The following is a 10,750-nucleotide window of genomic DNA, read 5'->3' on the forward strand; positions in this document are numbered from 1 at the left end:
GCTGGTCTCTAGGCAGATGTCCCTGGAAATCTGTTTACATCATCACAGAGGCAGCAGCTCAGTGGAAAGGGTTTTGTCTGCTCAGGTTGGGGGTAAGGGCAGGGTGGCAGGTCCCGGTGGAGTTGCATGGCAAAGCTCCCTTGGTAACTCCTGGGCCCCCACCTTGCAGGATGGATTTGAGGTCCCCAGATCTATAGGATTCTGTACAAGGTGAAATGAAAAGATCCAAATAGAAGTATTGCTTAGTCTGAGTCTACAGTCTTGGAGCCAGACTCTACAGCACTGCCTGCACACAGATTCCCAAGGGATCAGTGATGGGTCCGGTCTTGTTCAGCTTATTCACCACCCTGGATGAAGGGACAGAGTGTTCCCTCAGCAGGTTTGCTGGTGATCCAGAACAGGAAGGAGTGGCTGACACACCAACAGGCTGTGCTGACACTCAGCCAGACCTGGAACAGGCTGGAGAGATGGGCAGGGAGGAACCTAAGGAAGGTCAAGTAGGATCCCCGTTTCCAAGGAAAGAATAACCCCAGGCACCAGTCCAGGCTGGGGGCTGATCTGCTGGAAAGCAGCACTGTGGAGAAGGACCTGGGCTGAGCCAGCACTGTGTCCTTGTGGCCTAGAAGGCCAATGGTATCCTGGGCTGCATGAGGGAAAGTGTGGCCAGCAAGTCGAGGGAGGTGATCCTGCCCCTCTCCTCAGCCCTGATGGGGACTCACCTGGGACTGCTGTGTCCAGTTCTGGGCTGCTTACTATGAGAAATACTAGGAATTACTGGAGTAGGCCAGTGGAGGGGCTGTGAAGGTGGAGAGGGGACTGGGACATCTCTCCTATGAGGAAAGGCTGAGGGAGCTGGGCCTCAGCTCTGGAGAAGTGACAGCTGAGAGAGGAACCAATCAATCCATACAAATGTCTTAAGGACAGGTGTCAGGAGGATGGGAACAGCCTCTTTCCAGCAGTGCCCTGAGACAGGACAAGGAGCAACAGGCACAAACTGAAACACAGTTCAGAAGTTCCATCTGAACATGAGGAAAAACCTCTTTACTGTACAGGTGATGGAGGCCTAGAACAGGCTGTGCAGAGAGGTTGTGGAGTCTCTGGAGGTGTTCAAAACCCACCTGGACGTCATCCTCTGCTTGAGCAGGGGGCTTGGATAAGATCCTCTCCAGAGCTCCCTTCCAACCCCAACCATTCAGTGATAACCTCACCAAGAGGTCATTGCTGGTTTTTTGATAGGATCCTTCACATGCATGAAATTAAACACATTTGTAATTCGGCAGGCTTGGGGCTCAGTTTCAAAAGCATTTTGAGAGGATACAAAGGCTCCCTGTGGCCAAAGGAGGGGAAACAATGTGGTTCTTGGAGTTACAATTACACCATCTCACATTCTTTTGGCAGAGGAGTTCCAGCCCGGTTTGGGCGAGGAGATAAAGCACATGCAGGGAAGAGAACTGCAGGTCACTGCTGCACCTCCTGGAGCTGCCAGCCTGGAGTTTCCTGCCTGAACCCACATCCACTGAGTCTCGTGGGATTCCACCAACAACTCAGCAGCAGATCTGCCTATCCATGTAATGTAAGTAATGCTTTTAGGAGCATTATCCGTGCATGGTTTTCCCGTACATGGAATTTGGCAGGAAGCCATTCGACCGAATGCTTCACATTGCAAGAAAAATCAGCAGACTTGTTTTCCTTTTTAACTATACTCATTAAAAAAAGCCAACCCCCCTACTAACAAAGTGGAGAAGTTAGTCACCATCACCTCAGGCTCAACCATGCAGAATGAGATTGTTAAATATGCAGATTTTTAAGGAAATATCTTCCTTCCCACCCTCCCACCCTGTGCTTTATCATTTAAGCAGTGGCAACTCCTACAGCAAAAACTGGGTATTTCATGTAATGCAACAGTAACACTGAAACAGAGCTCCCAAGTCCAAGCCCCATCTATCATCAGTAACTACATGATTATCTCTTCCAGACACTGATCAAATCCCAGTTTATGAGCAGTTTGCTTTATACTGCTATTATACAAAATGAAAAGCTCTTCCAGAGCCCCGCTGCTCTGATGACGACAAGTCTTCCTCCTCTCCAACCAAAATCTTTTCAGGACCAGTTTATACATGTTTGTTCCTGCCCCGAGTGTTGTCCTTAACTTGAATTGTTTTTCCTCTCCCTGGTATTTAGTCCCCTGATATATTTATAGAAGGATCATATCCTCTTTCAAACTTCATTTTGCTTGGAATAGTAATGTTAGAAATAGACTGACGAATTTACTGCAGTGGATAGAGACGGACAGACACACACACACAGAGGCTAGAGCACTCATTTTAAAAGAAATGCGGAAAATACAGATGAGTCAATCTTTAGAGTTAACAGTGCATTATTTCCATCATGTCAGCAACACGTGTCAACTACAATAGAAAAGACAGACCAAGTTCAAAACTGATTTTCAGGGGGTTTTAGATCTAACGACTATCCATCTATAGAAATACCAGAAAGCCTACCTGGAATTCTATAAAACTCTAGCCTAGGGACTGTACCAAAAGCCCACAATGAATATAATTTCTAAAAAAGAGAGCTGTGAAGACTCAAAAGTACATTTAAACATAGAGTATTTTGGGTGGTAAATAATATGCAGAAAAAGAAAAAAATAATCAAGTCGCTATTTTTAAAAAAAAACCTAGAAGGAAAAGAGATTGAACACACTATTGTCTGTTCGGTGAAAATTTCTTGCACAAAAATATTTTCTAGCTTTGCTGCTCTGGTACATCAATCCTGAGCACTCTAACTTTTGACTTGTAATGATATTCCTTCAGATACAGCTTCACCGAGGGAGGAATGGGAAGTGCATCGATACCATCATAAGTTGTACAGTTGCAAATGACCGTTCTACATATATGCTGGAGAGAGAAGGGAAAGGTCCTGTTCAGAGGGGTGGATAAAAGTGGTTCAAAGAACATACAGGAACTTGGATCCTTGTAGTGTTCTAGGAGTCCCGTGATGTCAGGAGAGTGGAAGACACAGGGATCATGGGCATCAAAGCTGAAGTTGTGATTCCACTGCTCTATCCGGGCGTGGAGGGAGCGACTGTAACGCCTGAAGCTCACGGAAAACAAATAGTCCTCCTGGGCAGAGTCTCTCAACAGAAACGTTCCCTCTGGCTTTCCCTCCAGCAGCGCCTCAGCTGCGTATTTATCCATGACTCCCCAGTAGCAGGGATTGTTATTGATCTGGAGGAGGTCTGGCACTAGGCAGTGGACATAATCAATCTGGGTGTGGTATTTCGGGGGCGTTTCCATCCGCAGCAGCTCGTCATCCGTTTCCCACTTGGGCTTGTTTCGTTTTCGAGAGCTCGTGCACAGAGTTATGACCTCATCGTCGGAGTCCATGTCGCTCTCGTCCCTGCTGCTCCTTGCCACCTTACCTGTCACCAGCTCGGGCCTCGGGTCACCCCGAGAGGAACTGCTGTCAGTGAAGTCACAGGACTGGGAGGGAGAGTCCATTCCCCCATTGGCAATCTCCTCGTCTCGCAGCTGATCCTCCCTGTCCTCGTGCTGGGATAAATCAGCGATTATCCATTCTTCTGCCTTTGGACTTATAGGGGCCGTGTGCCTTTTGATCAAGTGCCACCGGAAAGCCAGCTCGGAGCGCGGGGGGAAAGGACACTTATCCAGCATCAGCTCACTGATATGGATTTTCCTTTTGGATGGCAGTCCGGAGGCGTGCCGGCTGCTGCAGTTCTTTATGGGAAAGCACTGGCCCACAGCATCCTGCAGCTTCTGCTTGAGAGACCGGCCTAAAAACCTGTGCCCACAGGAGCGGTCTAGATCCAGCTCGATGGACGAGCAGCTGTACTTCCTCTCTTGGCTCCTTAAATTAGTCCCCGATCTCCCTGCAGCACTTGCTGTTTCGGCATCAGGACAATGCTCACTTTTCTTGGACCAGGAGAGCTTCTTCCCGCTCCAGACATACCCATCCTTTCTGTCTGCGCTTCTGCTCCGGCTGCTTTTGGGCCTCACATCTGCGTTCTTCGCGCTGCTGTCCTTGTTTTCTGCCATTGTGACAGCTTTGCTTCACAAGCTGCCAGGAAGCGCACACTGTGATTCTTGTGGGGGTTTTTTTTTCTACATAAGGGAGCTTCCTCGAGGCACTTTCTGGAAATATCTAAGGAAAAAGGAAACACAGCTCAGTTAACTGCTATGCACACACACACACACACAATGCAACAGCAGTGCTGGTGGATGCAGGACGACAGTGACAATTAATTGCTGACCATGTAAAAATCATGTGATTGAGGTGAATCCAGTAGCACACCCCACAAATACCAGCCTGATCCCAGGAAAAGGTCTCTTAACCCTTCCTTGGGAAAAGCATTCTCCAGAAAAAAACTACCTTAACGTATTTGTTGAGTTTTCATTCTGATTATGCAGCAGAGCAGAACGTTTTAGGTGTTGGCAACCCCATTGTGCCAGGGCCCATTTCAAAAGGAAACCCTTCCTGCGGCAGGTGATATTGCTTTAGCTGTTTATGGAGCAAATTCTGCATCTCTTCCAAATAACCTTCCAAGAAGGAACAAACCAGAACAGAAACAAGTAGGTCAGAGTACAAAGAGCTACTGTACCTAGATGATATGCCTGTTTGCTACTAATCCACAGGGTGGGATGCCAGAGATCTTTTTCTTAACTGACACTTTTGGGTCACTTTCTGGATAAAAAAAAAAAACAACAACAAAAAACAACCTAAATTTTATCAGTCACAGATTCTGTCAGTTTCTGAAAGCTGTTTTCCTCTGCCTTTTCAAAGGAAGGGAGCTAGGAAATACTGAGGCCCTAGGGGATTGAAATATCTGGAGCTTTACATACTGAAAAGGATTAAAACAATCCAGCTCCTTACTAAAAGCAATTTTAAAAGGCCGTGAAAGATGGAACTGCTTATTACTCATTAGAGAAGGAAGTTTACATTATTAAAATCAGTGTTGCTTTGAGACCTACGGTTGCTGATTTCATTTTCTTTTGTTTCCAAAGGTATATTGAATTCTCAAACAGATAAGAGGTTTCCTTTTGACTGCTGCACTTTGAATAAAAAAAGATGAAAAAAATCCTCTTTTGATTACTCAGTTGAAAGTGGAGCAGGATTTTTTTCAAGATACGTAGATTGCAATATGGTCTGGATGCTATACCCCCTGAGGCATGGCAGGATGTAGAAATATTCCCCATCACTTATCATAATCAGGATATTCCATGATTCTGTGATGCTTTCACACCAAAACCATGCAAAGCTCCTCTGTTGCACTGGGTTTTTTTTTTTTTTTTTTTTTGGCTGTGGGTTTTTCTGTCGTGGGTTTTTTTTTTTTTTGGAGTTTTGGATTTTTTTACAACTAATTGACATGGTAAATACTAAGCAGGAAAAGAAAAGGGCATCCACTTCCTCTCTCCATTCAATCCATTCTCATCATCAGGATTAGCCAGCATGACACAACCTCTCTGCAGTCCCCCGGGGCTGCGCAGGCTGAGTTCGAGCCTCTGCTTTCAGTAAAAGAACAAGACAGCCTTGCCAAAAGGCTCACATGCAATCTGTGGGCCAAATGCATCCCAGATGGAACTTTCACCCAGGAGTTTTTCACATTGCATTCCTTATTTAAAACCCACAGACCTGAGAGCTGTGGGGGAAAGGAAAAGGCAGGGGAAGGGAGGAGATGTAGAAATGTAGGATGAAGGTAAGGTAGGTTCAACATTGGAAATATGTTGGGAAGAAAAATGGCATTAGAGCAATGCAGATGAATATCAGCTCACTGGTACCAAGAGGAACCACAGGAAAGGGTCCATATTTCAGCAATTACAAATCAAAGATTAAACTAAAGTTTTATTTTTCTTCTCTCAGGGTTTTGCAAACTGCCTTTCAGTGAAAGCATGGCAAGACACAATGAAGACAGGAGAAAGGAAACATTTGCATATGAGACTCCAAACATCTTTATTTAGACCAGGATTCATTGATTGCTTTTGGAACGTTGATATTTTTCATCCGGAAATACCTAAAGTGGAGCACTGAATTTTCTCCACAATTCCAAAAAAAAAAGAGGGAATAAAAGCAATCTCATTTACCCTGATGATAATCTGAAGTCACTGAAGACAAAAAGTTTTTAGATTCACCCTCTAGTAAAATACATTAATTGTCTATATATGGGATTTTTAATTGGACAGTAAGATATCACTGAGGTTGCAAAGTCAAGTTCTTAAAAATTAGGATACGACAGTTTGTAATTGCTTTTGAAACCTTCAATTATCTCATTCTGCTCATCCAGCCCATATAAGGAATAAGAACATGCAGAATATGGGCTTTTAATTAAAAACTGCAAAACGTACAAAACCCAGAAGTGCCTGGTTATCTCCTAACTTCAGCCTTCCAACCGAAAGAAGCTTGGGTTTCATGGAATTTCTGGGCTGCTGTTGTATCGAGCTGTAAAGCCACCTTCTCCTTTGTACCTTTCTCCTGTCGTGAATCATTAGTGGTACCTGAACCCTGAAAGAGAAGCTGGGGAAGCAGCACGTGATGCTGCAAAGCCACGCACCATTAGCCAGAGCTGCTTCCCTGGGGTTTGAAGGGCTGCTGGAGCCCAGGCGCCGCTCCTGCCACGTCAGAGCAGGAATTGCTAATCAGACAGAACACCAGAGCCGTGAAAAGAGCAAGGAACAGATGAAGAAAAAAAAAAAAAAGGGATGTCATCCTACTAAAGTCAGGTTTGAACCTGACCGTGTGTTACAAAGGTCTGTGTGCTGCGGGAGAGCTGCCTCCCAAATCCCACTGCCTGGCATTACAGCGAGGGATCCACACCTTCACACCCTTCTGCATCAGTGATTCACAGCCCCACCAATAAAATGGGCACCAGAAATAATTAAAAGTCCCAGAAAGAAAAAGGCATAAAGGGCAGGGAAGGCATTCAGTGCTCTATTACCACTTCGGGCCATCCATCTAAAGCAGCTCTTCGTTTCACTGCAGCATCCAAGGGAAATGCCACGTACTTCCATTAACGGCTGGAGCGCTGCTGGAAGAGCAGGACAGGAGGGCAAGGATAAAAGAGAGGGAACACAGAGTGTACTTTTCCCTAGAGGGGAAGGTTAAATGGAGGAGCCCAGCGCTGTGCAGCTCACACGCATCAGGTCTGAGCTCCTTTTGGGAGAAATAATGAGTGTCCTGCCTGCAAAAGCCTCATCCTGCACGGGGGACGCCTCAGGCATCTCCGCTGATGGCAGATTGGACAAAACCCTTTCTCCTAAGGAAACAGCAAAGATAAAGACAAGTGGAGGGATGAGCGGAGTTCACTTCGGGCCACGGGACCCGGCTGGTAGTCCAAGGTTACCCAACACTGTCACAGCTACAGTCCCTGAGGACAGGCACAGAGCTGGGTGGCTTTTGCTGTTGGTTTTGTGCTGTGCCCAGCTCCCTCCCTTCAGGGGTTCCTCTCTCCTGTCTGCAGACAAAGTCCTTTTTCCTTCACGAGCTGATGAACCTCAACCCTGAAACTTCAAGCCCAGACTAAAACCAATATCCAGTTGCTGTTTGGAGGGATAACCACATTCCCTCCTAGCCAGGGGTAGGCTGCAACCCACAGCTGTGATCAGACAGCGACAGCCTCACCATATGTCTAATCAATAATGCCAGTAGGAGAATCAAAACCATAAATGTAGACAGCCTTTTTAAAAAATTTATTTATTCTATAAATACTTGAATACGGAACTGCCTTAACCAGATACTTATGTCCTGAGCTGCTGGATCCTTGCCTCAAGCCCAACAGTCCTCTGCATCAAGCTGCTTCCCTTTTCTGTAGAAAGAAGGAGCAGATGGTGGGGGGTCTCCAGCCTAACCTCCCACTTGGAGAGGGATTGCTGCCAGCATGGGCTCAGGGGAGCCGTGGCATGGCCTGGCCATGTCCTGAAAACCTCCCAGGATGAAGCTCCCACCACCTCTCTGGTGCTCCCACGCTGCTCAACCCTCCCAGTGCAGAAAGGACTTGGAAAGTTTTCTGTCCAAGCACAAGAAGCATTGCTGTATTGTGCCTCTAATTAAACAACAAAAGAAGGCTCACAAAGAGCAATGAATCAATTTTGGAATTGTTATGGAAGTTGATTTTGTAGAGTTGATAAAATCCTAAGAAAGAAGAGCAAGCTGCAATAAACCGGAGTACTTTTTCTTTCATAACTTACATAAAAGTTATTTTAAAGCAAAATCTCACTGGTCACAAGCTGCTTTCATTAATTTCACCCAATCAGATATTGGCCACAAGACCCCATTTTAAAACCTGACCTTCCCAACCTACTAAGGATAACAAGAAATCACAATTCCACCATCTTAAATTATTTTTCTTCAGTTTTGCCTTTACTTTGATTTATGATATCATCTAAAAATACCTAAGCTTGACTCCAGAGGCCTTTATAGCAAATTAAAGCAATTATCACAAATACACACAAAAGAAAAAGACTTTCTAAAGGTACTATTGGCAACCTAAATATTTCTTCCTTGGAAATACCATGCATTTATCCCCGGAACTGTAGGAGGAGGGGGGCCATGCCCAGCTAACCCCAACACGGGGGATATTTTATTCACTCCCAGGAGGTGGAACTGAGCTGGCAGCAGGTGCCAGAGGTGAGGGCTGCTCGTATCTCCTGCCTTAATGAAGCTCTGCTCATGTGTGGCAGGAGAGATGCAGGCAGCGCTTGGCAAACCGCAGCCGCCTCTCCAGCACTAAATCAGTGAAAGCTTTATGGTCCATGACCAACACTCCGTGCTCCACCCAGAAACAGAAGCAGAGCAGCGATTCCCGGCTCCCGCCCCGCTCGCAGCCACTTCACACCTATTAATCAAGCCAGCAGCAGCCCGAATTCCCGACCGGATTTAAAGGATAACTTTTGCATTTGGTGGCGTGTCACTTCGGACGCCACAAAGCCACAGCGCCTGCAGTCCCTCGGACAAGTGACCACGGGATCCTGACCCCACCACGAAAAACCTCCCCCTCAGTTTTCCTGTGCTGTACAAAGGGTTATCCCAGCAGGCAGCACCTCCAGACAAGGAAATTAGTTGCTACATAGAACCGAATGTAAAATGGCTTTTATATTGCAAAACACTTTAGGTGCAGTTTCTATCACAGCCTCCGAAAATTAAAGTGATTAAGAAAAATAAACACATTTGACAGGCATTTGTCTCCATCCCAGGCAGCGGCTTGCAGCAGGAATAGCTTGGTCTTCCCACTCATCTGATAAGCAGTTCAGCTCCGAATCATTTCTCTAGAACACATTATCCTCGCCAGAAATCACGATTTACTGAAATATGTAGGATACACCCATGGAAAACATGTCTCTACACAGCTTCCACGAGGTTTAATAATGAAATCCGGCCATATTTCTATGATTTTTTTAAAGAAGTGGGTCTGCTTTGTAATCCTGTCACTTATTCATTCATGAAACTACCAGCAATGTGAGTGTTAGTGAGAAACACATTTCCAATACAAATAAATCACTCTGCTCACCCCAACCACCGATAACCCCGCTGCAAAGCAAAACTGAAGATAAAAGGGTTTTGCCTGGAAGCAATTTTTTTTCTTAGAAACAGGAATGAACTGGGCCAGATCGTTAAGGCTACATAAAGGGAAGACAGATAATGCTGTCTTTTGCTCTAAATTTCAGGTATGATCAGTTCTAGCATTTTTTTAATTATTATTATTCCTTCAAGAGATCAGCCAGGATGCTTTCTTCTTATTTTTCAGCCAAAAAAAAAAAAAGCAAAAAAAAAGCAGCTTAATTATTTTTGCAGTGCAATCACTACCTGCCTGACTACCACTGCTGTCAACTCCACCTCGCACACGCATCAGGATGGCTGGAATTCCAGAGTAATTCCATCATGACCATCAGGATCCCCAAAGGGGTTTGATCCTGCGGCTGGCTGAGCGCAGCCCCCGCTGTTATGGGGGTGATGCCCGAGGGGGGTGAAGGGCACAGCCCCTCGTTTGGGCTTTCCCTGCCCTTCCCGTGCCTCTTGAGGAGCTGCCATTAAATCCATACACAGAAGGATAAGCAGGGAATATACGTGCCCTATTTGTGTTAGGATACATATGTCGGGCACGGGGATTTTCAGAGGAGAAGCAAACGGAGCGAAGCCCCTTTCGACAGAGCGAAGACCCCGGACAGAATCCCCGCCGGTGACAGGAGACCCCGGTCTGAACGCCCTGGGTGACAGGAGACCCGGAGCCCCCGGTCACTGGCAGCGGCCGAGCCCCGCGGTGACAGCAGCCCGCGGACCGAGTGTCCCCGGTGACAAGGCTCAGCCCCCGGGGCGAGTCACCCCGGTGACAGCAGACCCTGGACCGAGTCCCCCCGGGGGACAGAGCGCTGGCCGCGGTGACAGAGGGCGGACCCCAGGCCAACCCCGCCACGGGTGACAGCGGACCCCGCTCCCAGCCCGCCGGTGACTGGCGGGGGCGCAGACCCCGAGCCCCGCCGCTGACAGGAGACGCCGATTTCCCCGGCACCGCCGCCCACCCCCGCCTGCCGCCCCTCAGCCCCCGACCCCAACTCACGATGGTGCGGCGGGCGCTGCCCGCGGGGCCGGCGCTCTCCGCCGGCTCTGTCCGCAGCCGGGTGCCGGCGGCTCGGCGGGCTCGGCGCTGGCACCGCGGCCCCTCAGCCGCCCGCCGCCGCCGCCGCCATCCCCGCTGCCGGGGCCGCCCCGCGCCCGCCCCGGCCCCGCCCCGGCGCTGACGGCT

General features: G+C 47.7%; 1 protein-coding gene across 1 annotated transcript; it reads right to left on the reverse strand.

Moving 5' to 3' along the window:
* Positions 1–2,311: 2,311 nt before the first annotated feature.
* SOCS4 (suppressor of cytokine signaling 4) lies at positions 2,312–10,653 on the reverse strand. The gene is made up of 2 exons (XM_066186959.1): positions 10,565–10,653; positions 2,312–4,161 (listed from the first exon to the last, which is right to left on the reverse strand). The coding sequence occupies exon 2, from the start codon at positions 4,053–4,055 to the stop codon at positions 2,745–2,747; it is 1,311 nt and encodes a 436-aa protein (XP_066043056.1). The 5' UTR covers positions 4,056–4,161; positions 10,565–10,653; the 3' UTR covers positions 2,312–2,744.
* Positions 10,654–10,750: the final 97 nt, after the last annotated feature.

Source organism: Chamaea fasciata, unplaced genomic scaffold (genome assembly GCF_029207755.1).
Source record: "Chamaea fasciata isolate MVZ Bird 193981 ecotype frontalis unplaced genomic scaffold, bChaFas1.0.hap1 SCAF_7, whole genome shotgun sequence".
In the NCBI taxonomy this organism is placed as follows: Eukaryota; Metazoa; Chordata; class Aves; order Passeriformes; family Sylviidae; genus Chamaea; species Chamaea fasciata.

Bases quoted from the DNA above. Each gene is read 5' to 3' on its own strand.
- SOCS4 (XM_066186959.1), bottom strand. From the start codon at position 4,055: ATGGCAGAAAACAAGGACAGCAGCGCGAAGAACGCAGATGTGAGGCCC.